General features: G+C 41.4%; 1 protein-coding gene across 1 annotated transcript; it reads left to right on the top strand.

Annotated features, from left to right (window-relative positions):
• Positions 1 to 3,258: 3,258 nt before the first annotated feature.
• On the top strand, positions 3,259 to 24,624 carry Fem1c (fem 1 homolog c). The gene is made up of 3 exons (NM_173423.4): positions 3,259 to 3,612; positions 4,401 to 5,128; positions 22,841 to 24,624. The coding sequence occupies exons 2-3, from the start codon at positions 4,585 to 4,587 to the stop codon at positions 24,148 to 24,150; spliced, it is 1,854 nt and encodes a 617-aa protein (NP_775599.1). The 5' UTR covers positions 3,259 to 3,612; positions 4,401 to 4,584; the 3' UTR covers positions 24,151 to 24,624.
• Positions 24,625 to 25,731: the final 1,107 nt, after the last annotated feature.

Below are 25,731 nucleotides of genomic sequence, written 5' to 3'. Positions count from 1 at the left end.
CAGGTAACTGTGAGGCGGAGCCTAGACAAAATGTTTAACAGTTCTAGCACTAAACTCATCCCCCGCCTTCCAACAATCAATTTCTTGAAATCAGGAAAGCAGGCTCCTTTTATGCTTTTCTAAATTGGCCTGTTGCCCAGTTAGCTACTAAGAACTAGAGATATTTTTGATTCACTCTGTCCTTTACCCAAATTATATCTCATTAACAAAGTTTACCGATACCGTGCAGGCTGCTTCATTAAGGCTTGGGGTTCTAACAAAAGCTTTTGGGGATCCAAAAGAAAAAAAAATTCTCAGAATTTAAAAATAATGCTACCAATTATATAGATCATATAGACCACAAACAAACAAAAAAACAAACAAAAAACAACCAAAAGGATGGCCAGGTAAATTTGAGAAGCTTTGTTGCATCGTTTTGCATATACTATGCCAGTAAGGATTAAAACAAATCAAAACATAAAGTATGGTGAAGAGCCAGGCGGTGGTGGCGCACGCCTTTAATCCCAGCACTCGGGAGGCAGAGGCAGGCGGATTTCTGAGTTCCAGGCCAGCCTGGTCTACAAAGTAAGTTCCAGGACAGCCAGGGCTACACAGAGAAACCCTGTCTCGAAACCCTCCCCCCGACACCCCCCCCCCAAAAAAAAAGTAAGGTGCAGTTTGCTGAAGGCAGCATCCCTTGTGGTGTGTGGCACACTGACCTAACGTTCTAAGAAGTAGTAGGAATACCCATTTCCTGCGATTTTATAATGTATGTTGTTGAAAGTAACTATTTGGGGGTCATTTAACAAGCCGATTTGTTACCCAGCTAATAGACACTTTCTCAATTCGGCTCAATACTTTCAATTGAGGACGAGTTGACAAAGTTCCTCGAGGTTCTTGCATTCCAGAGTAACATATCCTTTTATGAATCTTGTGAGTAAAAGGTGTCCCTTTCTTTTTTTATGAACTGGGAAAGATGAAGTGATTGCAAGAGTTGGGACATGAACTAGCAAGAGGTCCTAAGTGTATCCCTCCACTAGCACACAGGTTTGAGGAAGAAGTATAGACATAAAGTGAAGATTCAGAAACCAGAATTGGCCTTAAACTAAGAGTCTACCTATCTCTCAAGAATCCTGAGGGTGTGTGTGTGTGGGGGTGGTGGTGGGGCTAGACAGTTAGCTCAGTGGTTAAGAGCACTTGTCCTTTTGAAGGCCTGGGGTTCAAGTACCAGCACCCACATGGAGGCTCCCTCCTTCCTCAGGCACCAGGCATGCATGTGGTACCTACTCATACATGCAGGCAAAGCAGTCATAGGAATGAATAAAATAAAGTTTAAAAAAATTCTATGTAGGCCGGGATGGGACTCAAGACTTTAATACCAGCACTCAGGAGGCAGAGACAGAGGCAGACGAATCTGTGGGTTTGAGGCCAGCTTGGTCTCCAGAGTGAGTTCTGGGACAGCCAAAGCTTAGGTTTGTCTTTCCTTTTCTCTACTCCACTTGTAGGATACTGAGGGACACACACACTCACACACACACACACACACTGTAAATTGTCAGATCAAAAAAACAAAACAAAAACAAAAACAAAAACAAAAAACAGGACAAGTCTTAGTCGTACCTGTGGTTCCTCCCAGGACGTCTCACCCTGGCACCTATCCTAACCTAAACCTCTCCAGCCCAGGTGCTGGGCTTACCTTCCACTAGCTTCTGATTCCTGTATAACTCACTCTCTTTTGGTTCCCTCTTGGTCTCTTGGTCCTCAGCTCCTCTCTAGGTCTACTTATCCCTCCTTCCTCTCTCTTCAGTCTGGAACCTTCCTGATGCCTCTGGCTGTGCTCTCCCTCATATTGACAATAAAGCCGCTATCCCCAACCATACCTAGGAGTGGTCATGTCCTCATTTTCATTCATGTACATGTGTTAAAAATGTCAAAAAGGTTAAAAAAAAAGTGTAAAACCACGAGAAATGTTTAGAATATGACAAAGGAAAAAAGCCAAGTGTACACTTGTATGAACATCGGGGTTGATCATGTGAAGGCACATAATCTTCCGGATAACACAGGTGACTATGTAAAAACTAAGTTGACCATTTTTTTAAAGATGTTTTTTGTTTTGCATAGTTTCTTGCAATGAAGCTTACGTTTCCCAGTGGTGCTAAGGAATTGCGTGGGTTTAAGGTCTGAAGATTTGTTTTCAAACCTGTTTTCCTATGATTCATCCCTTCTCAAGATAAAGTTGAAACACTTCTCAACCTAGTTTAATACCATAGACACAAGGCTTTAACCTCATGAATTCTCTAAGCTTATTTTCTGCTGTGTGCAACTGTTACTTTGTCTCCTTCACCCAGGCTTTCTAGCTTTCTGTCATTTTTCAGTTTTTATCATTTACTTTTTTTTTTTTTTTTTTTTGGTTTTTCCAGACAGGGTTTCTCTATAGCCCTGGCTGCCCTGGAACTCACTTTGTAGACCAGGATGGCCTCGAACTCAGAAATCCGCCTGCCTCTGCCTCCCGAGTGCTGGGATTAAAGGCGTGCGCCACCACGCCCGGTGTATCATTTACTTTTTAGTGACCTAATTGGTTGTCGCCAGTCTTCTTATATAGTATTCATGTCTTTCAGCGTCCGTTAAAAAAAAAATCACGTTTGGCAAGCTCCAAAACTAGTTTCATTTTCTGAGATGCTTGTCTGGAGTGTCTGTTTGGACAAGCTCAGCCTACCCTCGTTCATGGAAGAATAAAAGGAATGAGTGAGTGCGACGTTGTTCAGGTGTGGGACAGTAAGAATGGGCGCTCCCGATCAGTGCTCCGAGATCACCAGAGAGCGCTGAGGGGAAATGGGAAAACACTAAAAGCGCGAGTTTCCCACAACTTCAGTCAGGAAGTCTACCTAAAGGTAGAAGACCCGACCCTCTCCTAACGGTAGCACGCAGGCGCGTCCTCCTCTCCCGCCTTCGCCTCCATCCAGGATGCCCCGCCTCTCCCGCAGTACGCAGGCGCATTCTCCTTGGCGCTCTCTTTTTCTGGGCTCCGCAGCCTTTCAGGATGCCCCCCCCCCCAATACCACGCAGGCGCGTCTTTTGGATGGCCCCCTTAGGCTCCACCCCTTCCCAAGGAGCTCCGCCCTTTCCGTAGCACGCAGGTGCATTTTCCAGGGAGCTCTCAGGCCCCGCCTCCTCCTACAACGCCACGCCTCTCCCTTAGTACGCAGGCGCACTCTCCTTGGAGCGCGCGCAGGCTCCGCCCCCCGCTCCGCCCCCGCCGCCCTGCCCTGCCCCGCCCCTAGGCGGTTGCTGGCGGCGGCCGCCGCCCTCCCTCGACCCAATGGCGCGGCTGCGGCGTCAGTAATGTGAAGGAGCGAACTGGCTCGTCCGGCCCCCGGGCCTGCAGCCCATTACACCATCCGCCACGGCAGCTGCTGCAACGCGAACGGCCCGGGAGGGAGGGTGCAGACAGCTCCGCGGGGCGGGGCGGAGCGAGCAGCGCGGCCGGATTCATTCCTGTGGGGCGCGGGGCATGGAGGAGCTGTGCGGCCGCAGGCGGAGTAGGGCATCCCAGGCGACGGGGACAACGGTTTCCATTTGAAGGGGCGGCCGGAACCGGAGCAGCGGTCGGCCGGAGCAGCAGCCCCGGGGCAGGTAGCGATGGCCGCGGCCTGGGGCCGGGCGGGGAGGCCTGGGCGGGAGGAGGCGTCGGGGCAGATGGCGGGCAGGCGGCCGGCCGGGGTCGTGTGGGCCGCGGGACCCTGGGCGGGCGGGCGAGCGGCTGGAAGGGGTGGAGGCGAAGGTGACGGAGGGCAGTTGTGGCCGCGGAGCCCGGGGCGGCTGGGGAAGTTAAAGGCTGGAAAGGCGGGCGGATTTCCTGAGCGCCTCGCGTAGTTTGAAGGGAAGAAAAGCCTTTTCCGGCGAGGTCTTAGCGTGAGCAGGCCGAGAGTTGGTGCGTCTGACCTTTTTGTTCCTTGTCGAAACCCATCCTGGCCACCATGAGGCCTCCCAGCCTCGCGCCCTTGGCGAGTTCGCTGCAGATGCAAGGAAGAAACCTTTCGGAACCCGCCGCGGCTCCTGCCCCTTTCGGTTACTCGCTACTGGGCGTGTACAAGGCAAAACCAGAACAAAGCTGGGCTGGCTAGAGCCGGACACGAGGAAACCAATTGCCTGTAGTGTTTCATTTTCCGCACATTGGGAGGAACTGCCTCCCGTCGAAACATTATGTATGGTCTCCGTGTGAACCCTTTTGTATTTTGCTTTCGCACGTCTTTTGGAGGAAGGGGGAAGGATCGTTCCGAGTACGGCATTTTTTCCTTTTCTCCCCCCACCCCCAAGATTAGAAAATAGGGAAGCCCAAATCGTGTTTTTACCTTTACATTGTATGCAAAAATCCTAAAACTGCTTTTATTAAAAAAATTATATATTTTTTAATTCTCTAGTTCGGTGCTCTGCTTCTCCGATGTTTGAATGCGATAGGACCAAACCTCCTCTCTGTGTTTTATATCCGTTCTGGGTCTCAGTGACTAACGTTGAACTTTGGCTCCTGTTACTTGCCTGCGTGGAGAGTTAAGCTGGAGCTCTGCTTTGAACGATAAATAAAAGCTTAGCCTCGACGAGACATAAATGGATCTAAAGACAGCGGTGTTCAACGCAGCGCGCGATGGCAAACTCCGGCTCCTCACCAAGTTGCTGGCAAGCAAATCGAAAGCGGAGGTTTCCTCCTTAATCTCGGAGAAAACAAATGGGGCCACCCCACTCTTGATGGCTGCTAGGTATGGACACCTCGACATGGTAGAATTCCTTCTAGAGCAGTGCAGTGCTTCCATAGAAGTCGGGGGCTCTGTTAACTTTGACGGGGAAACCATCGAGGGGGCCCCCCCTTTATGGGCCGCTTCTGCAGCAGGACATCTGAAGGTTGTCCAGTCTTTGTTAAATCACGGAGCATCTGTCAACAACACGACTTTAACCAACTCAACTCCTCTTCGAGCCGCGTGCTTCGATGGCCATTTGGAAATAGTGAAATACCTTGTAGAACACAAAGCCGATTTGGAAGTGTCCAACCGCCATGGGCATACTTGCTTGATGATTTCATGCTATAAAGGACACAAAGAAATCGCTCAGTATTTACTTGAAAAGGGGGCAGATGTTAACAGAAAAAGTGTTAAAGGTGAGTTCAGCTTTGGTTTTCTTTTGTTTGTTTTGTTTTAAGCGACTGCCTCTTATTTTCAGGAAGTTTGGTAGCAATTTGCAGCATTGTTGTTGAGTAGGCCTACATTAACAGACCTGTGTTTACTAGTATTACCTTCCAGTATTACCTTGACTCTGATACTTGATAGTGCATTAAACATTTGTGATGATAAACATTTCTCTCTTCCCTGAAGGTACAGAGCATATTAGTGGCAGAAGAGCTGTCCTCCTGGTTACAATTTGCTCCGTTTGGGAATATAGTGAAATATGTTGTTTTGAACTTTTTTAAGTCACTTTGGAGTAGTGAGTCACTATCTTATTTATTCTAGGTAGGCATTTTCTTTGTTACTCTGTCATAGAAGACAAGACCACACTGCCTTGAAAGAATTAAATCTGAAAGAGATATGTGTTCCCTGGTTCCACATACTCGAGGCCAGTAGAACAAATAGTTAATGTAGCCAGACAGAAAGTGAGTTTTCAAGACTTGCTCAGGGCTTAAACAGCTAAATAGAGACTAGGTCAAGCCAGTGTGGATTTGCTGGCAACAATTTAAGGACTTTTGTCAGGAAGAGCTTAGGTTTACAGTTCAGTGTAATTTTCAAGGATTGTAAGAAACTAAAGGCAGTAGTGATAGGTTAGGAATTCTTTCATCCTTTAAAGGAGGTTTTCTCTGCACAATTTTGATAATCTGAAGACCTTAAGCAAATCGGCATAACAGTAGAATACTTCACTACCTAACTTTAAAAAACTGTTAAGAGTTAAGAAAAGCCTGCGTCAGGCTAAGAGTTTTTCAAACATCACTTGGCTTGCTTTGTTTACAATGAAAAATAATTCTTATCCCAGCATTCTAGACTTCTAGAAGTTCCCCATATTTTATAGTTTGTATCTTTCCTTTAGAGATAGACTGTGCACCCCTCTCTCCCTGCTTTGCCTTCCTTTGCTGTTGGGTGGCACCTCACCTTGAGTGTGTGTACGTCCATGTATGTATGCATGTGTGTGTAAATGCATGTGAGTGTGTTTGTGTGTCTGTGTACAGGCTCAGGTGCAATGAGAACTGTGGTTTCTTTAAAAATACAGAATTGTTATAGAAACATGGTTTTGTTTTAATCCCAGGTATAGCATATGGGCCTGTTTAGATTGTCCACAGCAGCTGACTATGGTTTGCCTCATGCTCTATCTAGCAGGGGCCTGATTTTGCCAGCTACAGATAGTTTCTGCAAATGTATGACATTTGGAATTCAGGGGACTCTTGAAAGGATCTATAAATGCTAAAGCCCCAAGAGGGGCTATGGCGGCTGCTGCTGCTGCTCCTCCTCCTCCTCCTCCTCTTGCTGGTTGCTGTGCTTGAGGTTTGTTGCATTTTGTCAAGTGGTCGTGTGGAAACAGACAAGAAGAAGAAATTGAATATCTTGACTACCAAGATCAAACTTGTCCCAAGGAACTGGACTCCCCTAATCAGCAGGAAGTAGCTTAACAATATTGATGCCCCCTTTCTCTTCTAGCCTTCTTTTTCTCCTACCCAGTTTTGGGAGGTTGGAATAGGGGTGGAGAAGGGTGGTGGAAAAAGGGATTTGACAAAGTATGAAAAGCCTGGCTACATGCGTATCTTAATCCTAGATTATGCCATTCAATCCCAGCAAACATGGCTAGCTCATTCTTGTTAATGTATATAGTCAATTGATCCAGGACTGCTGCTATGAATATTCTTGAAGAAAATGGTGTATTAGCACACTCCTGTGACAATAATTATAGTATGAATGCCTGTCTAGGGTGAATTGTTGAAGCAAAGTATGTGTTGAGATGAAGGTAAACTGCTATGGGGCACTGTTGTTACTGAGCATGTTTATAACAGCAGTGTTTTTTTTTTTTTTTGTTTTTTTTTGAAAAGGCCTTATAAAAATGATATAAGACCATTGAGGTTTTTTTTTTTTTTTTTTTTTTTTTTTTTTACTTGAAGTTTTTCAGAGCAAATGTGAAACTGTTAAAAAAAAAAATCCTGCTACTCAGACAGTCCTTCCAGAGATAGTTCTAAATTTTATACAGACATGAGTATGCAGTTTTATTTAATATCTTGTTCTATAACCTGTTTTTTAAATTAGTAAATTATTTTAAAATTCTTATCCATAGCTCCTTAGTTTTAAGCACTGCATACTTTTCCTTTTTGTACACTAGTTAGATGTTCTGGTTCATTTTTACAAAAATAAGTATATCTTGGCTGAATAGTTGATATTATAGGATGTACAATATTTTTAGTAATTTTTCTTTATCATTTTTACCTTTTACTAAAAATATTTTTTTTTCTCTTAATGCATCTCAGTTATGGTTTCTCTTCCTCTACTACTCCTAGTTCTAACCCACCTCCCTCCCATCTCTATCTACTTCCCTCATTAGAAAACAAATAGGTAACTGGGCATGGTGGCGCACGCCTTTAATCCCAGCACCCGGGAGGCAGAGGCAGGCGGATTTCTGAGTTCGAGGCCAGCCTGGTCTGCAAAGTGAGTTCCAGGACAGCCAGGGCCACACAGAGAAACCCTGTCTCAAAAACCAAAAAAAAAAAAAAAAAAAAAAAAAAAGAAAGAAAACAAATAGGCTTCTAAGGGAATATGCTATACACTACATTATACTATACTATGCTATATTGTATTATACTGCAGTGTGATAAAACTAACACATTGGAATTGAACAAAAACAAACAGAAGGAAAAGAGCCCAAGAACAGGCAGAAGAAACAGAGACCCACTTGCTTATCTACCAGTGAATCCCATAAAACACTAAACAGAAAGTCATGATAATTTATATGCAAATGACCTGGTGTAGACCTGCGCACCTCCCGTTCATGCTGCCTCAGTCTGTGAGTTCATGTGTGTGTCAGTCATTGATTCACAGGGCTTTGTTTTCTTGCTTGTCCTCCAACCCTCTGGCTCTTACACTCTTTTTGTCAACTCTTCCCTGGAGTTCCATGGGTCCTGAGGGAAAGGATTTGATGGAGACATCCCATTTAGGGCTGTGTGTTCCAAGGTCTTGTGATCCTCTCCATAATGCCTGGTTGTGGATATCTTTATTTCTTTACACTCCTGCAGGAAGAAGCGTCTCTGATGACAGCTGAGCAAGGCGTTGCTCTATTGTAGAGCAGGATGTTGTTAGGAGTCATTTGTTTGTTTGTTTAAGACAGTAGTATTTGGTTTTACCCTAGGTCCCTGTACTATCCAGTCTCGGATTCTTGGTTATCCAAGCAATGTCAGTTATGGGTTCCATCACATGGGGTAGAACCTTAAGCCAAATCAGATATTGGTTAGTTAGCCCCACAAGGCTTTGTAACACCATAGCACTAACATATCTTGCAGGCAGGCCACCATTGTAGATCAAACTCCTTAGTGGTTTGCTTGGTAGGGTGCTGTATCTAAGATGCTAGAGTATAGGGTGTGGGCTCTCGGCCGGCAGGGCTTGACCTCTCCCTGTCCAGTGAGTTGTGTGGATGCTGTCTTCAGAATGGGGTCCTGCCTGCCACCAGAGTGCGGGGAGCAACCTAGAGCCTTGGCAACAGCATGGGTTGTTTTAGGGATTCCCACGTACCCTCTGACCAACAACTCAGTTAGATGTTATTTAATCCCAGTACTAGAAACTTCATTTAATAACAAGAGATGGCCAGATCGGGCTCTCTCGCCTCCATTAATTGGGTATTTCATTCCGTTCTCCTTCATGCATGGACATTTTAGGGAACCTCTCCTGTATTAGGTTCCCATGCGACCCCTTAAGTGGCCCTTAATTCTAGCTGTCTTTCCTCATGTCTCTCCCTCAGCCTCTTCTCCCCTTCCCTGCCCACTCCAGCCTCCTGTTCTAGCCCTCCTATCCATCCATGGTTATTTACATTTATGACTATTCCATTTCCCTTTCCTGATGAGATTTATCAGTCCTCCCAGTCCCTTACTCTATACCTAACCAGTGCTTCTGCAGTGAGTGCCTTGGTGTTCATTGATACAGCCAGTATCCACATATAAGCGAATAGGTACCACATTTGTCTTTCTGGGTCTGGGGTACCTCACTCATGTTTCATGATTTTATTTCTTTTGATGGCTGAGTGATACTCCATTGTGTAACTGTGCCATGTTTTCTTTATCTTCTGTTGCAGGACATCTGAATTGTTTCCAATTTCTGACTATTATCAATAGAACAGCACATGAATGTGGTTGAGCAAAAGTCTCTGGTAGGATGAAGCATCCTTTGGGTATCTATGCCCAAGACTGGTGTATATACATGGCATCTTTCTGTAGGTCATTTCTCATCTTCCTGAGAATCCCACACTGATTTCCATAGTGGCTGTACAAGTTGGCACATGGATGAATGGAGGAGTGTTCCCCTTACTCTGCATCCTCACCAGCATGTCCTTTCACTTGTTGTATTGATCTTAGCCATTCTGATGGGTGTAAGATGAAATCTCAAAGTAGTTTAAAGAACTATATATTTGCTGGGTGGTGCACACCTTTAGTCCCAGCACTCAGGAGGCAGAAACAGGTGGATCTCTTACGAGTTTGAGGCCAGCCTGGTCTACAGAGTGAGTTCCAGGACAGCCAGGGCTACACAGAGAAATCATCTCAAAAAACAAAAAAGAAAATTTGCCTATTTTTCTAATTGAGCTTTACGTTGATTGTGGGTTTTCAATGATAAACAAATGTTTTTGTAAGCATTCTTTAGTATTTTGTTTGTTTCTAATTGTCTTTTAGAGGTAGGCTGATGAAACAGCCTTTTTTTTTTAATAAAAAAATCCTGGTTAAGAATGTTTATTTAAATTACTGCTTAATCATAGCAATATTAGGAATGCTTCAAGATAACTAAAGGGGAGAGGGTAAAATTATGATCCCATGTTGAAGCTTTTTGGTATTTGTTTGTTTGTTTGTTTTTTGGTTTTTGTTTTTCGAGACAGTGTTTCTCTGTGTAGCCCTGGCTGTCCTGGAGCTCACTTTGTTGACCAGGCGCTGGCCTCGAACTCAGAAATCCGCCTGCCTCTGCCTCCCGAGTGCTGGGATTAAAGGTGTGCGCCACCACGCCCGGCTGGTATTTTGTTTTTTTTGATTAGGGCTTTTTTTATTTATCAGTTTAATGATGTCCATATTATTGAAAGCCAATTGGGGTAAATTTAAAATCTTGTTTTTTCTTCTTTTTTCTTTTGTTTTTTTGAGACGGTTTCTCTGTGTAGCCCTGGCTGTCCTGGAACTAACTCACTTAGTAGACCAGGCTGGCCTGGAACTCAGAAATCCTCCTGTCTCTGCTTCCCAAGTTCTGGGATTAAAAGCGTGCGCCGCCACTGCCTGGCTGTGTTTTAAATTCTTAAGTCAGTGGAGATGTGAGTACGCTAGTATTTGCCTTTTATTTTCTAAGCTTGATTTAGGTACTTCTATAAAAAAAAAAAAACAATATATGCTGCACAGGAGAAATGTAATAATAGATAACCCATATTTTTGTCAGCTCTTTCTCCTACTGTGTGATTATTTTTGAGTGATTCAAAAGGAATATTCTCTTTCTCATCATCATATCATCATTGTCACATGCTCTGTATGTGAGGATGTGTGTGCTCCTTTTTTTTTTTTTGCCAGATGATCTGCTAAGTTATATTTTTCTTGGTATCAACATCTGACACGTCTTTTTAAGAAGACAAGTAAGGAAATAGTTGTACCAAATGTTTCAGATACCTTCAGTTTTAAAGCCATACACAGATCAGAAGGTTTTCTTGTTTTGTGTGTACCTTTTTGTGATGCCACTTCATTTGGTGAAGTGATTGTTTATGGATGGTAGGGACAGATTCCAGTGTGTACACACCCTCATCTGCCCGTCCTCTGATCCTGAAGCATTTGATTGACCCTTAGATTTTTGGGTGAGGGCATGGGAATGGGGGCTGGGGAGAGACAGTGGTGATCAAAAAGAAGAACTACTTAAAGCTGATGTGGGGCTGGAAGAGTAGCAGATTTGACTTGGTAGTGAAGAAGAATTTTCTTTGAATTTTTAGCTCTACCTTAAAAATAATAAATGCTGATGAGACTAGAGGTAGAATCCGACAGATTTTCTCTGTAGTGGTGGTGGGGACCTCTGGGTCTCATGCATGCTAGGAGGTGCTCTATTTCTGAGCTACATCTTCGTTCTAGTTTCTTAGAACAGATTATATGTCATGCATTAGAAAGTGTTCTTAAAAAGATGACCCAGTCACTTACACTTGGTCGGTCTTTAAATGCCTGTGAGTTTTTCATTCCTTTACTTTTTAACAAGTAGTTGACTATTAAGCTTTTCTATTACTTTTTAACAGGCTGTTGGCATTTTTTGAATATGTTTAAGTGGTGGAATTCATTCATTTGTTGAGAGGGCATTATCAGTAAGACAAGATACCTATTCTTTTTTTTTTTTTTTTAAAGATTTATTTATTTATTATATGTAAGTACACTGTAGCTGTCTTCAGACACACCAGAAGAGGGCGTCAGATCTCGTTACGGATGGTTGTGAGCCACCATGTGGTTGCTGGGATTTGAACTCCGGACCTTTGGAAGAGCAGTCGGGTGCTCTTACCCACTGAGCCATCTCACCAGCCCCCAAGATACCTATTCTTGAACATTGCCTTTGAGGTTTGATCTCAGAGACAAGTTCATAAGCAGATACTATTATATAAATGGAAAGAACTTTATCCCTAACAGCAGAACTACCTAAGGAGGCATGCCGTGGGTTTCTTCTTTCCCCACAGCAGTCTATAAAGAGAGAAAATTCTTCAGATATTCAGGAGTATCTCCAGTTTAACATAACAATTGACTTTTAAAAACCATTTTTAAACGTTATGTTTACTTTTTGCTTATGTGTGTTTTGTCTGTGTGTATGCTCTGCATTGTGTGCTCTCAGTGCTTGTGGAGGTCAGGAGTATTGGATTCCCCTGGGGGTGGTGGTACAATTCTGAGCGCCATGTGCTGGGGATGGAACTCCCATCCTTTGGGAGGGCAACCAGTGTTCTTAATCACTGAGCCCTCTCCAGGCTGTAACAATTGGCTTCTGAGATAAATTGGTTCCTATTTAAAACCAATGATCTCCAAATCTGGAAAGATTATATTAATCCCCAGAATTGCTACATTTGTCTCAGTACTTCACATTTACGATCTTCTTTAGGGTTTTTTTAATGTGTGTGTGTGTATGTGTGTGGGGGATCTGTTTTGTTTGAGATTTTTTTGTTTGTTTATGCTTGGATTTTTTACTTTGCTGCTCTCAAATGAAGTTACTTAAGCCTGTCATGTCTGCTTTTACATCCAAACCGTTAGGAATTTAGCAGTTAGGAATTTTTGTATATATATTTACAGTATATTATACTGGTCTTTGTTCTTGTTGGTCAAAATATATTTTACTAGGAAAACAAGCGTTATTGAATTTTCAGATAATTTTATTGAGATCTAATTCACATTGAATTATTTAAAACATACAATTCAATGGTTTTTTTTTTTTTTTATTTGGTGTGCTTAATGAGTTAGATAGCTATCACTGCAATTTGTCTTCATCCTGCCCCAAACTTGAGGTTCATTGTCTACTGCATTAGCCTCAGCGACTACTAAGTTTCTTTCCATCTGTCCCTGTGAACCCACCTGTGCTAGACATGTGTTCGTTCAGTGCAGGTGTAACATGTGTCTCTGGACATGCTTCTTTCACTTAGCATGTGTTCAAGGTTTATTTCATTGTAGCATGTCAGTTTCATTTTTATTACTAAATAATGCCTTTGTATAGCTCAATGGTTCTTAATCTGGGTCGTGATCCCTTTTGGGGGCTCAAATGACCCTTTCACAGGGGCCACCTTAAACCATTGGAAAACATACTTACAAATACTCTAAATTTATAACAGTAGCAAAACGTGCTATGCAGTAGCAATGAAAATGACGTTATGGCTGGGGAACTCCACAGCATGAGGCGCTGTATTAGGGCTTGTATATAGATAGCATGAGGGAGGCTGAGAGCCTCCCTCCCATTATTGCTCATTCAGCAGCTGATGAGCATTCCATTATTTTATTTTCAGCATTATGAGTGATACCTTTATGGATATTTATATAAAAATTTCATGGATATATATTAATTTCTATCAGGCATATGCGTTCCTAGGAATTGAAATAAGGTTACCGAGGTCACTATCTACATTTGAGGAAGTAACAGGATGTTTTTCAGAGCAGTTGCATAGTTTATATTCTTCAGAATATAGGAGGGGCCGAATTCCTCTGCACTCACCAGCACTTGTTCTGTTTAAATCACCCAACCCATTCTAGAGTTGTGATTTTGGTTCATAGTTTCCCGTGACTAATGAGTTAGTATCTAGTCATATGCTTAATTCACGTATTGTCTGCCATTTCTGTATCTTAGTGTCTTCTATTTTTTTATGTTTTATAATTGAGCTATTAATGTATTCAGCATACAAGTCTTTTATCATATGTGTGTGTGTATATATATATATATATATATATATATATATATATATACACATACATACAAGTATTTTTCCCATTTTTATGGATCATTTTTCACTCTTGATGGTATTGTTTATAGCAATTTGAATTATTTTGAAAATGTTAAAGAATATCCATTGTAGATCAGTTGTGTAATATTTGACTTAACAAGATAGTTGCTTATTACATTTTTATTTATTTTGTATAAGTGTGTATGTGTGGGCACACAGATACCACAGCACATGTGTGATGGTCAGAGATAAAGTTACAGGGTTTACTAAAATTGTTTACGGCTTAAGAACTTTTCCAAGGATTAAAAATTGTGACCTAATTATAATATATACTATATTCCCACTTAGACTGACTATCAGGACACAGTGGGACACATAAGTCTATCCCTTTATTTTGATTTAGGATGTTTGGTAGCTTGCTGATAGCATGTATGTTTAAGCATAGCATTCCATTCAGATCGGGGGATTATAGGTCTGTACCTGGTCCAGCTTCCCTCCTGTATCTAATGAGAAAGCTTTTGGTTATGCTCACAACAGTCATGCCACTGCTGCATTAGTGTGCACATTTGCCTGGCAGGTCACTGTTATCCCTGGAGGTTATAAAGTGGGTAGGTCCATTGATGACTTCTCTCCCAACAGGCTTCGTGGTACTTTCTGGTACCTAGAAAGCTACACATCAGGGAGAAAGCTTTCAAGTCAATTCCAGCTTGATTGCTCTGTGTTCTACAATAGTGATGTGTCATCAGAAATAGGGTCTTCCTATCTGGCTCCTGTGGGCAGCCTAAAGCAGTGGCAATTGCCTGTATTGGTTGGGGGCCCTCCGTAACCTCCCTTATTCATAAGGGTGGTAGCCCCTTGCTAGAGATTTTCATTTATTAGCCTATACCTTCTAGGCTATACCTGCATTGTCAGTGTGTGCAGGATATCTATGTTTAAACTTTTTTTAAAGTTATAGTTTTAAGTAGCTTTTGAAGTACTAAGTGAAGTACTAAGTTGCCATAATTATTTTTTATACATCTTTAGGTTTGATTAATCCACTCTGAAACTCCCTCTCCTCTGTCTCCTCTACACCATTTCCTCCTTAAACCTTTAACCCTCAGTATTATTCCACCTCTCTCTACTTTAATGTCACGTGTTCTATCATCCCCTTAACTGTTAAGAAGGTGCTAATTTTTGGCACTTGTTTATTGAGGTATAATTTACATAAAGCCTGTCTGTTTTAGTAAATATTCCTGTAATTTTCAGTGAGCATTGTTACTGCCATATAAATGTAAGAACAGAAATTTCTTCTTTTCTCTTTGCAGTTAACCTTCTTTCAGACCCTAGCCTCTGGCAGTCATTGGTCTGCTATCTGTCATTGCTGTGTTACAGGCACTGTTTAAGTAGTGAATATTTTAAAGCAGCACAAATGCCTATGACAAGGAAATGTTTATGTGAATTATGACATATCTCCTTACTTTAACTTTTATTGTAAAATCATTAAGAACAATTAGGCAATATCAATGTGATTTACAGAGGCTATGCAGACTTGAAACTTTGACATAATTCCAACATACAGGTGAAAAGCATGAATAGATGTTTATACTGAATATAACCTTGTCAAAATATAGTATACAAAAAGATTTGTAGAAACAGCACAAAAATTATAGCTGAGGAAAGTGAAATAAAAACCTTTACTATATAAAAATGAAATTCAAGTCTGTGAGTGTTGTTGGTACAGTCTTACCTGTTAATTTAACATCTCTGGATTCTTTTATGCTGTGTGGCAGAGTTCAGAGGCTAAGACAGTAAATCTATAAACCTTTTTAACCTATAAAGCCTAAATATTATGGATTTTGCTAGCTTCTAGGTTAGACTCTTACCAGAGATGCTGAGAAGCAAGGCCAGAGAACATGATGGACATGGTACTGCCATGTAAAGTCTGCTCCCATAGTGTACCTGTGTCCACTTAACCAAATAAAATACTTTCTAAAACTAAAGATTTTTTTCTAAATGCTATAGTGGTTTCAGAATCTTGGAGATTTTCTGCTGTTGTTGAGGAGTAAGCATGAATTAGGAATATGTCATTGGTTGAACTTTGAATGTTGACTACCATTAGATACAGCATTCACAAGCATCGTGTTGACATGCTTTTAAAATGGAATCTCAGATTGCAACCCCATAGGAAGAATAACAGTATCATTAACCAAACCCCTCAGAGCTCCCAGGGATTAAACCACCAACCAAAAACTATACCTGGGCCAGTCTATGGCTCCCTCTATACATGTAGCATCTGGCATCAGTGGGAGGGGAGGTCCTGTGGAGGCTTGATGCCTCAGAGAAGGGATGTTAGAGGCACGAGGCGGGAGTGGGTGGGTAGGGGGAGCACAATTTTACAGGCAAAGAGGGGATGAGGTGTGTGTGGGAGGGGTTCATGGGTGGGAGACTGGGAAGAGGGTAACATTTGAAATATTAACAAATAAAATGATTAATTAAAAAAATAAAATGGAATCCCAGAAGTGATGTCACTGAGGTGGCATCCACTAATTTTTGTGTGTAGACTTGAATTTAGCCCTCTGCCTCACATTGTTAAACTTAAAGATTAAGAGACAACAGCTAATACATTTTAAGAAAATAAATATTGCATTAGTTTTGTCATTTCTGCTCCCCCCCCCCTTTAACATTTGCTACTTCTTCTGGGTTTAATTCACAACTTTTCTTCCTTCATAATTTCTTGATATGGTTCTTTTTCATTTTTTCATATTCACATATTCTGAGTTTAATGTACTCCTGATTTTTTCTTCCCACCACAATTTCTTGAGATTGACTGTAGCTTCTTTTAAGCCTGTTTGTTTGTTATGTGTTCATCTAAAAGTATCTATTACTCTGAGCACAGTTTTGATTATAAGAGTTGTTATTTAGTACTTTCGTTGCCAGTCAGATAAAGTTATCTTTTTGTGTGTGTGTGTGATTTTTTTTTTTTTTTTTTTTGAGACAGAAACCTCTGTGTAGCCCTGGGTGGCTGTCCTGGAACTCACTCTGTAGACCAGGCTGGCTTTGAACTCAGAAATCCGCCTGCCTCTTCCTCCTGAGTGCTGGGATTAAAGGCGTGCACCACCACTGTCCGGCCTAAAATTACCTTTTGACTTAGTTCTTTGACTCATAGACTATTTATTAAAATGATACTTAAATTTTGAAATATAGAGATTTTTTTTAATGTTACTGATTTATTTTATGTTTTTTTGAGATACACACAGGGTTCCTGGTATCCTGGAACTCACTCAGTAGACCAGGCTGGCCTCAAACTCAGTGGTCCATTTGCCTCTGCCTCCTGAGTGCTGGTGTTAAAGGCATGTGCCATCAGTGGAAAGCTTTATGTCAGTCTTTTGATACTCTTTAAAACTTACTTCATGGCCTACATTATGGTCAGTATTTGTTTGTATACTCCATGTATCTTTGGGGAAAAATATTTTTCTTCCCTGATTTCTGTCTTTATGTTCAGGGTGTGTATTGCGTGCATACAGTTTGTCTTGGATTTTTGTTGCAATTTAGTCTGTTTTCCTTCTAGTAGGACCGTTTCATTTATTTCTGTTTAATAGCATATGTTCTTGTAGTTTGAGTTTCATCTGCTTCCTTTTAGGTTTTCCCTGGTTGTGTTTTTTGTTTGTTTGCTAGTTTTTTTTTGTTTGTTTGATTTTTGTTTTTTTACTTTTGTTTTTACCCTTTGGATTACCCTTTATTTCTTTTTATTATTCTATAATTTATGAAAAAATTGTGTGTATCCCCTTGCACTGTTTTTGTAGTAGCTCACATTTAATGCAGCTTTGGCCCACATTTTTTTTTTTTTTTTTTTTTTTTTTTTGGTTTTTCGAGACAGGGTTTCTCTATGTAGCCCTGGGTGGCTGTCCTGGAATTTATTTTTGTAGACCAGGCTGGCCTCGAACTCAGAAATCTGTCTGCCTCTGCCTCCCAAGTGCTGGGATTAAAGGCGTGCGCCACCACTGCCCGGCTTTTGGCCCACATTTCTACTCCCTTTCCAGCAGCATGGCCTCAGGTACTAGGGCGGGCTATTGCTGCCAAGTACTTTACTTCCATATGTAGTATTTCAAACTCACTAGATATGGTTGAGAAAGCTGTATTTAAGGAGATTTCCCCTTTTGATATATGAATGTTCATGTCTTCTGGTTTCCATGTACTTATTCCTTTTGCTAAAAAATACTCCAAAGATATTTTTTTCCTAGTAACAAATACTTTAGTTTTCTTTTTCATCTACAGTGTTTGTTATTTACATTATCCATGATGTGGCTTTATCATGAGGTACAACCTGGGAGTTCTTTTCTGTTATTTCACTGAGATTCCATGTCTCAGCTTTTGTTTGTGGTGACACTCTCGCTGCTTTTGATCTTGCTGTGTTCTAGCAGAGAATGAACGGAACCTTCCTATGGGTTAATGCTTTTCTCTTGAACTTAGTTTACACACACCCCCACTCCTCCACCCCGTCCCATATCAAACCCTAATACAGGTACCCTCCACTTAAATTTTTGGAGACAAGGTCTCTCCTTAGCTTTGAGGGTGTCAAGTAGGCTGGGCTGGCTGGGTAGCAAGCTCTAAGACTCTACTTGTCTTTTTCCACCTAGTGCTGGGTTTGCAAGTGAGATCCACCACAGCCAGCATTATCTATGTAAGGTTCTGAGGCTCACACACATTTCCTTGCTTATAAGGCAAGCTCTTTTGAGCATTGAGCATTCTGCCTAGGTTCCTCAGATCATTGTTTATTGTCATTCAGTGTACAGAAGAGAAAATAGCATACAAACCAGCTGGAAACCAAATAGACATTCTAAAACTAAAGAAATTTCAATGTGAGGCCTTTAAAAATGGATTACCCCAGCAGACTAGAGAAGTTGTGAACTAGGTGGGTCAGATGAAAATACAGCGAGAAAATGAGAGATGGGAAAGGTCTACAAGAGACAATAGAAACAGGGCCAAGAGGTCAGCGTGCTTAAAGCCATAATTCCAAAGCATGAAAAGGGAGCCAACAGCAGTATTTAAGGAGATAGTTTGAGAAAAGTTTCAAGCTAATGAAAGATACATCTTACAAAACCCAAGAAGGATAAAGGCAAACACAAAAAGGGGGTTCGTCAGATTGGCTTACAGAGCAGAGGCTGGGGGGTTAAGCAGTGGCTGTCTTAGTGTGAAGAGCCGCTGCTCAGTCCAGGAAGCTGGATTGGAGCCTCTGGAGTTCAACTAGAAATGGGGCCCTGGGGCATTCCGGGAGAGACACTGATTTTCAGTCTGTCTTGGAGGCTGAAGAGATTATTTGGTTGTGGTGTTGGTGTGGGCTGATAGTAGCAGTGGTAGAAACAAGATAGATAGATACCCTCCTGAACAAGGGGTGAAAAGCAAGCAGCCTGCTCTTCCCGCCTCGGATAGCTGGGATGCCAACCAGAAGGTGCTCTCCACTCGGGTTGGTGTGAGGATTCAGACCCCTCACTTAGACCTTCCCAGAATACCTAAATAGACATGCCCAAAGGCCTCTTGAATCTCGGTGTAACCACCACAGCACCTGAAGGATGTTCCCTCTGGCTTCCACAGGTACACACTCATACACATACAATGAACACACATGATTTGAGCTGTGCTGTAACAATTTGATCCTCCAAGTATCAATATTTGCTTCTAGTATTTGAGTACATGTAGTAACATCCTCAAGTTATTTTATTAAATTTGATTTCTTTTTCTGTGATGGCTTGTCTGTTTGTAGTTCAATTTTGCCCTGTCGAACTGTAGCCTCAAGTAGGGAACAAGTTTCCACAGCTCCCTTCCCAATAGGTTGTGACTGCAGTTGTCTCCAGTCTGAAGAGCAAGCTGTTGAGACACCCGTGTCTTCTAAAACCAGTGAAGACCATTAGGAAAATAGTGCCCAATACTAGTTTTCTTTCTAATCCTGGATTACTTTGTTGGCTTCTAAGTGCTTTAAGTAAAGTTTTAGGTTTAAATCTGTTGCTAGGCATGGTGGGACAAGCCTGTAACCACTAAACTCAGTAAGTACAGATGGGACATAAACAGTTTGAGAATAGCCTGGGCCTGTATCAAAATAAAAACAAAAATGAAGGAAGGACAGATGGACTAGAGAAAATGAAAACAGGTTGGTTTGTTTTTTTTTTGGTTTGGTTTGTTTTTTGTTTTTTTTTTGTTTTTTTTTTTTTTTTGAGATAGCGTATTGTCTTAGTACTTAGTACTTAGTACTTAGTACTTAGCTGGCTTTGAAAGTACAGTCTCCCACCTCTACTTTTCAAGTGGTGGATTAGTACATAGTCTTGAGTGATTGTACTGCTTTGTCACTGCCATTACTAGACAAAAAAAGGCTTCCTTTTATCTTTCTCTTTTAAGCCAGATTTTTTTTCCTGCACGTAGCTGTATTTAGATTACTCTTAATTTTTCAATAAATGCAGGATTTTAGTTCATTTAAAACTGACTTGCTGCATCCATATTGACTTTATGATACTCTCAATGTAAAAGCAGTGGCATCTAAGCCTTTTCTTCTGGTTTGGGTTTTTGTTTGTTTGGTTTGATTTATACTGTCTGTTTTGTTTGTTTGGTTTTGATTTATACTGTCTTTTGGGGGGGTGTGAAAACAGGGATTCTCACTTCAGAATCATTTGAAATGTTTTGAAAATGTACTTAGAGTAGTAGTAGTTTTTACTTAATTGAAATTTGAAACAAATGACAATCAGCAATTAACCTCTGAGTGCCTTGGGTGGTTTACAAACTTTGTTGTAGATCACTAAATCTGAGACAGAATAAACAGATTCTAAATAATCGTATAGTACTTAAAGATATTGTGGGAAAGGAAACAAGATCAACTAATGAAATGTTTCAAAGTCCTTGTATGTAACAACTTTTAAAAATCACTTTAAATGACATTTTCTTGTTTACTAGTTGATCACTAGTTACCACTAGTTGACTGGGTGGTTGGGGTGTGTGCCATGGATTGTGTGTGGAGACGAGAGGCCCACTAGAGAGTCATGAGTCAGCTCTTTCCTTCAACCCCATAGGCCCCTAGGATGGAACTCATCAGGATTGACAGCAAGTGGTGTTACTTGCAAAGCTATCTTTTTTTATATTGTTTTTTTGAGACAGAGTTTCTTGGTATAACAGCCCTGGCTGTTCTGAAGCTTACGTTGTAGACCAGGGTGATCTTGAATTCAGAAATCTACCTGCTTCTGCCTCCCAAGTGCTGGGTTTTAAAGGCGTGAGTCACTACACCTGACACAAAGCTATATTCATGGTTTTTTCTTTCTGTTTGTATATATGTGCCTCTGTGTGTACATACCATGGCTCATGTGTTTGTAGAGTCTCTTTGAAGTTTATTGTTGGTTTTGGTGTGTGTTTTCTGTATGTGCCAGGCTAGTTGGTCCACAAACTTTCTGGAATTCGGTTTCCACCTCCCATCTTAGTGTAGAAACCCTGGGATTTCAGGCTTACACTACTGGATTGACATGGTTCCTGCCGGTTCCTTCCTGCCGGTCATAGTCAGCTCTTCACACATGGTTGTCAAGCCCTTTACCACCTCCGAGGCTCTCCAACCCCCAACTTTAATTCTAAAGTAAATTTGTTATTTAAAGTATTTATCTTCAAACCACTTCCTGCTGTACATACTTTGTTGCAGGTCCCCAAAAGCACCCTGATATTTGAAGGTGACTGACTAGAATAGTACTCATGGGTGAGACGATTATAGTGATACCATAAGGAGACACAGCTAATCATAAGGGGAGGTCAAGGGTGAGGTCTTGAGGGGCATGTGCAGGCCTCTTCATCCTTTCTCCTTTCACAAAGAGCATTCGTCATCAATAATGAGAAAAATGCATAGTATTTTGGCACAGGGAAACCCATGACAGATTGAGCACTTAAGGTTGTTATTAAGGACTGGGTCACACAGGTACCTTTTGCCTAACTACATCCCAAACTCCAGACTCCTGGACAAAAACCAACTCTTTAACATAAATGTCATGACTACAGTTTGACACAGTGAGCCACCCCTCTCATTTAGGGGTTCTGCTGGTGTAGAGAACAAGTTTCCAGATGCCGGTCTGAGGCTAAACTTGTGAGTTAGTTCTCCCTGAGAGTGGCAGTTTTAGCCTGCCTTGTTAACTTTCTATAAACATGCCCAGAATGATGCATTGTGAACACTTCCTTCAACATTGTATATCCATACCAAAGATCTGCTAGGTGGCTTTGCTTCTGATTATCAATCAAATGGTTATTATTGCCCTTATATATAATATTTGATGTTTATGTCATACTGTTTCTATAGGCTATTAGAAACATGCCAGTGCCTTTTGTCAGTTTTAATTCATGTGAGAGGTGATGGGACAGTATTAGGGAAATAGTACATTTAAATCAATATTTAGAAAATTAAATTATAACAGAATTAACCCATTCTCAGGATTTTGTATATATCCTTTGAGGGGTTACATCATACCACCCACATATTTTTCAGGTCTTAGTGAACTTGTTTTTCCTATGAGAGCAGTGTTTTGAAGAATATGTGACCAATATTGGCTTTAACAGTTAAGACTCATTTGCTTTTCAGGAATTTTGAAAAAAAAATTTTTGTCCCCCACTAAAGTCAAGTGGAAGAATCTTAAAGACTAGATTTTCCATTTATAAATGGAGAAACTGACCCAGAAATCTAAAAATGACTTACTATTTTATTTTTATTTTTTTGGTTTTTCGAGACAGGGTTTCTCTCTGTGGCCCTGGCTGTCCTGGAACTCACTTTGTAGACCAGGCTGGCCTCGAAATCAGAAATCCGCCTGCCTCTGCCTCCCAAGTGCTGGGTCTAAAGGCGTGCGCCACTACTGCCCAGCGACTTACGCATTTTATTTCAGTCATTGTTGTTCAGAGAATACTTTAGAGTCCCAGAACATTCGCTTTGATTTGACTATGAATGAAAAGTTCCAGGGGCCGTTGCTTAAAGGAGCTTTACCTGGCAACTCTGGTGCTCTGTTGTTTTGTTTTCCTTTTCATACTTGTTTTAGTCAAGTTATTCAGGAAGTTTAATAAATATTTCCTTCAGGTCCTGCTGTGTATCAGGCAGGAATATTAGATGCTGAAGGTAACTGTTTGATCCTTTGTAATTGTAATATGCCTTATGTTTGGCTGAGAGTTGACTGAACTTTTCTTGGAGGGGTTACATTATATATATCCTGGCCCTGGTGCTTCAAAGTATGTTCTTTCCTCTCTCTTCAAGGCAACACTGCATTGCATGATTGTGCAGAGTCTGGAAGTTTGGACATCATGAAGATGCTGCTTATGTATTGTGCCAAGATGGAGAAAGATGGCTACGGAATGACTCCTCTTCTCTCAGCAAGTGTGACTGGTCACACTAATATTGTGGATTTTCTTACGCACCATGCCCAGACAAGCAAGACAGAACGTATTAATGCTCTAGAGCTTCTGGGAGCTACGTTTGTAGATAAAAAAAGAGATTTACTTGGGGCTTTGAAATACTGGAAAAAGGCGATGAACATGAGGTACAGTGATAGGACTAATATAATTAGTAAACCAGTCCCACAGACACTGATAATGGCCTATGACTATGCCAAGGAGGTAAACAGTGCAGAAGAGTTAGAAGGTCTTATTGCTGATCCTGATGAGATGAGAATGCAAGCGCTGTTAATTAGAGAACGGATTCTTGGTCCTTCTCATCCCGATACCTCTTACTACATTAGATATAGGGGTGCTGTCTACGCTGACTCTGGAAATTTTAAGCGATGCATCAACCTATGGAAATATGCTTTGGATATGCAGCAGAGCAATTTGGACCCTTTAAGCCCAATGACTGCCAGCAGCTTACTGTCTTTTGCAGAACTGTTCTCCTTCATGCTACAGGACAGGGCTAAAGGCTTGCTGGGCACTACTGTTACATTTGATGATCTCATGGGCATACTGTGCAAAAGTGTCCTTGAAATTGAGCGAGCTATCAAACAAACTCAGTGTCCAGCTGACCCATTGCAGTTAAATAAGGCTCTTTCCATCATTTTGCACTTAATTTGCTTATTAGAAAAAGTTCCTTGTACTGTAGAACAGGATCATTTCAAAAAGCAGACCATCTACAGGTTTCTTAAGTTGCATCCAAGAGGAAAGAATAACTTCAGCCCTCTGCATCTGGCTGTGGACAAGAATACTACATGTGTGGGGCGGTACCCTGTTTGTAAGTTTCCATCTCTGCAAGTTACTGCGATACTGATAGAATGTGGTGCTGATGTGAATGTCAGAGACTCTGATGACAACAGTCCCCTACATATCGCGGCTCTGAATAACCATCCAGACATCATGAATCTCCTTATTAAATCAGGTGCACATTTTGATGCCACAAACTTACACAAACAGACTGCCAGTGACTTGCTGGACGAGAAGGAGATAGCTAAAAATTTGATACAGCCCATAAATCATACCACATTGCAGTGTCTTGCTGCTCGTGTCATCGTGAATCATAGAATCTATTACAAAGGGAACATCCCAGAAAAGCTAGAGACCTTTGTTTCACTTCATAGATGATAATTTGATTGTGCTTCAGCACCGTTAAAGCACGGAGTGGGAACAGTTGTAATGAGCACTGTTGTGATAACACCAGCATCCATTAGCTTGATATCATTGCTCCCATTGGCTAAAGCATTGTAAGCATCAAATGTGCAGGGTTGGTTTCCCAGTGTTTAATATAAATATACCGTATAATATATTGTTGTGAATTATTGAGAAATGTCATGTCATATTCAAATTTCTAAAATTGTCTGCCAAAGGCCATTCTGATTTTGTTTGCTGTTGGGTGTTTGGGACAGAGTTAACTGTTTTTCAGTGATGTCTATATTTTACTAGTATGTGAATTTTATACAATTGGAAGTCATCCTCCCCTGGCTCCCACTTCTGTCTTCAAGTTTTGCCTGTTTCCACTTTTTCTCCCAAACCATTTCTGCTACAGTGTTCCCTGAACCGTTGGGTCCATGCTAAGTCATAAACCTTATGGACTTGTTTACCATTTGCAGTTACCATAAGTGCTTTATCTTCTCTATGCACCGGCTTAAACTGGGACTGTTGTGTGTTGGCATATTCTCTATGCAGCAGTTGGTCAACTTCAACTCAAAACACTGTTTCCTTACGTTCCGTTCCGGAGTCCATTTCACAAACGTACTCTCAGAGCATGTCGCTTTCTAGAGTTGCCGGTAAGCTGTTCGAGCTCAAGCTTTTTAAAATTTTATGTTTTGGTTTTGCTTTATTTTTTCACATCTGAGGTTTCTTTCTTCAGTCCACAGAAAATTTTGTATGCTAAATTTGGGAAACAAATCTATTACAAGTCATTAACCCAGTTGAAATTTAGGTCTGTCATCTTAGGCTAGCGTGCAGTAAAGGAAGACCTTTGTAGAGTGAACTGCCTTTCATACCGCTCCAGCGTCGTCTCCGGCGTCGTCCTGCTTGTGCTGATGGTGTGACTAGGTGTATCGAATCTGCTTCCGTTTAACCTCAGACGTTATCACACAGCCTAACGACTCACATTGAGCTCTCAGTCATGAACTGCAGACCACTTTTAGTTACAAAGAGGCTAGAGCATGTCAGTGGCATGATGCTTGCCAAGCCAGCCCTAGGCATCTAAGATAATTACGGTATTTTAGTATGCGGTGTACTGCCATAGGACCAGAGGTCAGTAACAGTGTTCTTTCTTTCTTGCTTCAGGTTTATGTATATCTGTTAAAGATAACGTGCATGAATTACTTTATCTCAATTATTTGTCACCCTATTAAACACAAGAGATTGCACAGTGATTTCTGTCCCCTTAATGAAAGCGCCTCCTTCTGTTCTCCTCTTCCCCTCCCTTCCACCTCCCTCCTCCCAGGTCCCCCCCCCCCCCCCCGTTTTTTTTCCTGTTGTAGATTTGTTAATGCTGCAGAAAGGGCTCCTTTGACTTAAGAGAAGATAAGTGGAAATGAAAAAGATTCAGGTAATCACTCAGCACTTTACCGTAATTCAGTAGAATCTACAATGACTGCTACATTGCCCTACATATGTCATAAAGAATTTGTTCTGAATGAAAAGCTTCTTGATTCTAGCAGAGAGTCAATTCGCCTGTGAACTTCACGATCTGGG

This window comes from Mus musculus, chromosome 18, assembly GCF_000001635.26.
Source record: "Mus musculus strain C57BL/6J chromosome 18, GRCm38.p6 C57BL/6J".
Taxonomy (NCBI): domain Eukaryota; kingdom Metazoa; phylum Chordata; class Mammalia; order Rodentia; family Muridae; genus Mus; species Mus musculus.
The sequence above is the reverse complement of the archived record's forward strand: the minus strand, read 5'-3'. Positions and strand labels throughout refer to the sequence as shown.

Coding starts and splice junctions, on each gene's coding strand:
- Fem1c (NM_173423.4), top strand. CDS start 4,585: ATGGATCTAAAGACAGCGGTGTTCAACGCAGCGCGCGATGGCAAACTC. Junction 5,129..22,840: donor TAACAGAAAAAGTGTTAAAG/GTGAGTTCAGCT, acceptor TCTCTCTTCAAG/GCAACACTGCATTGCATGAT.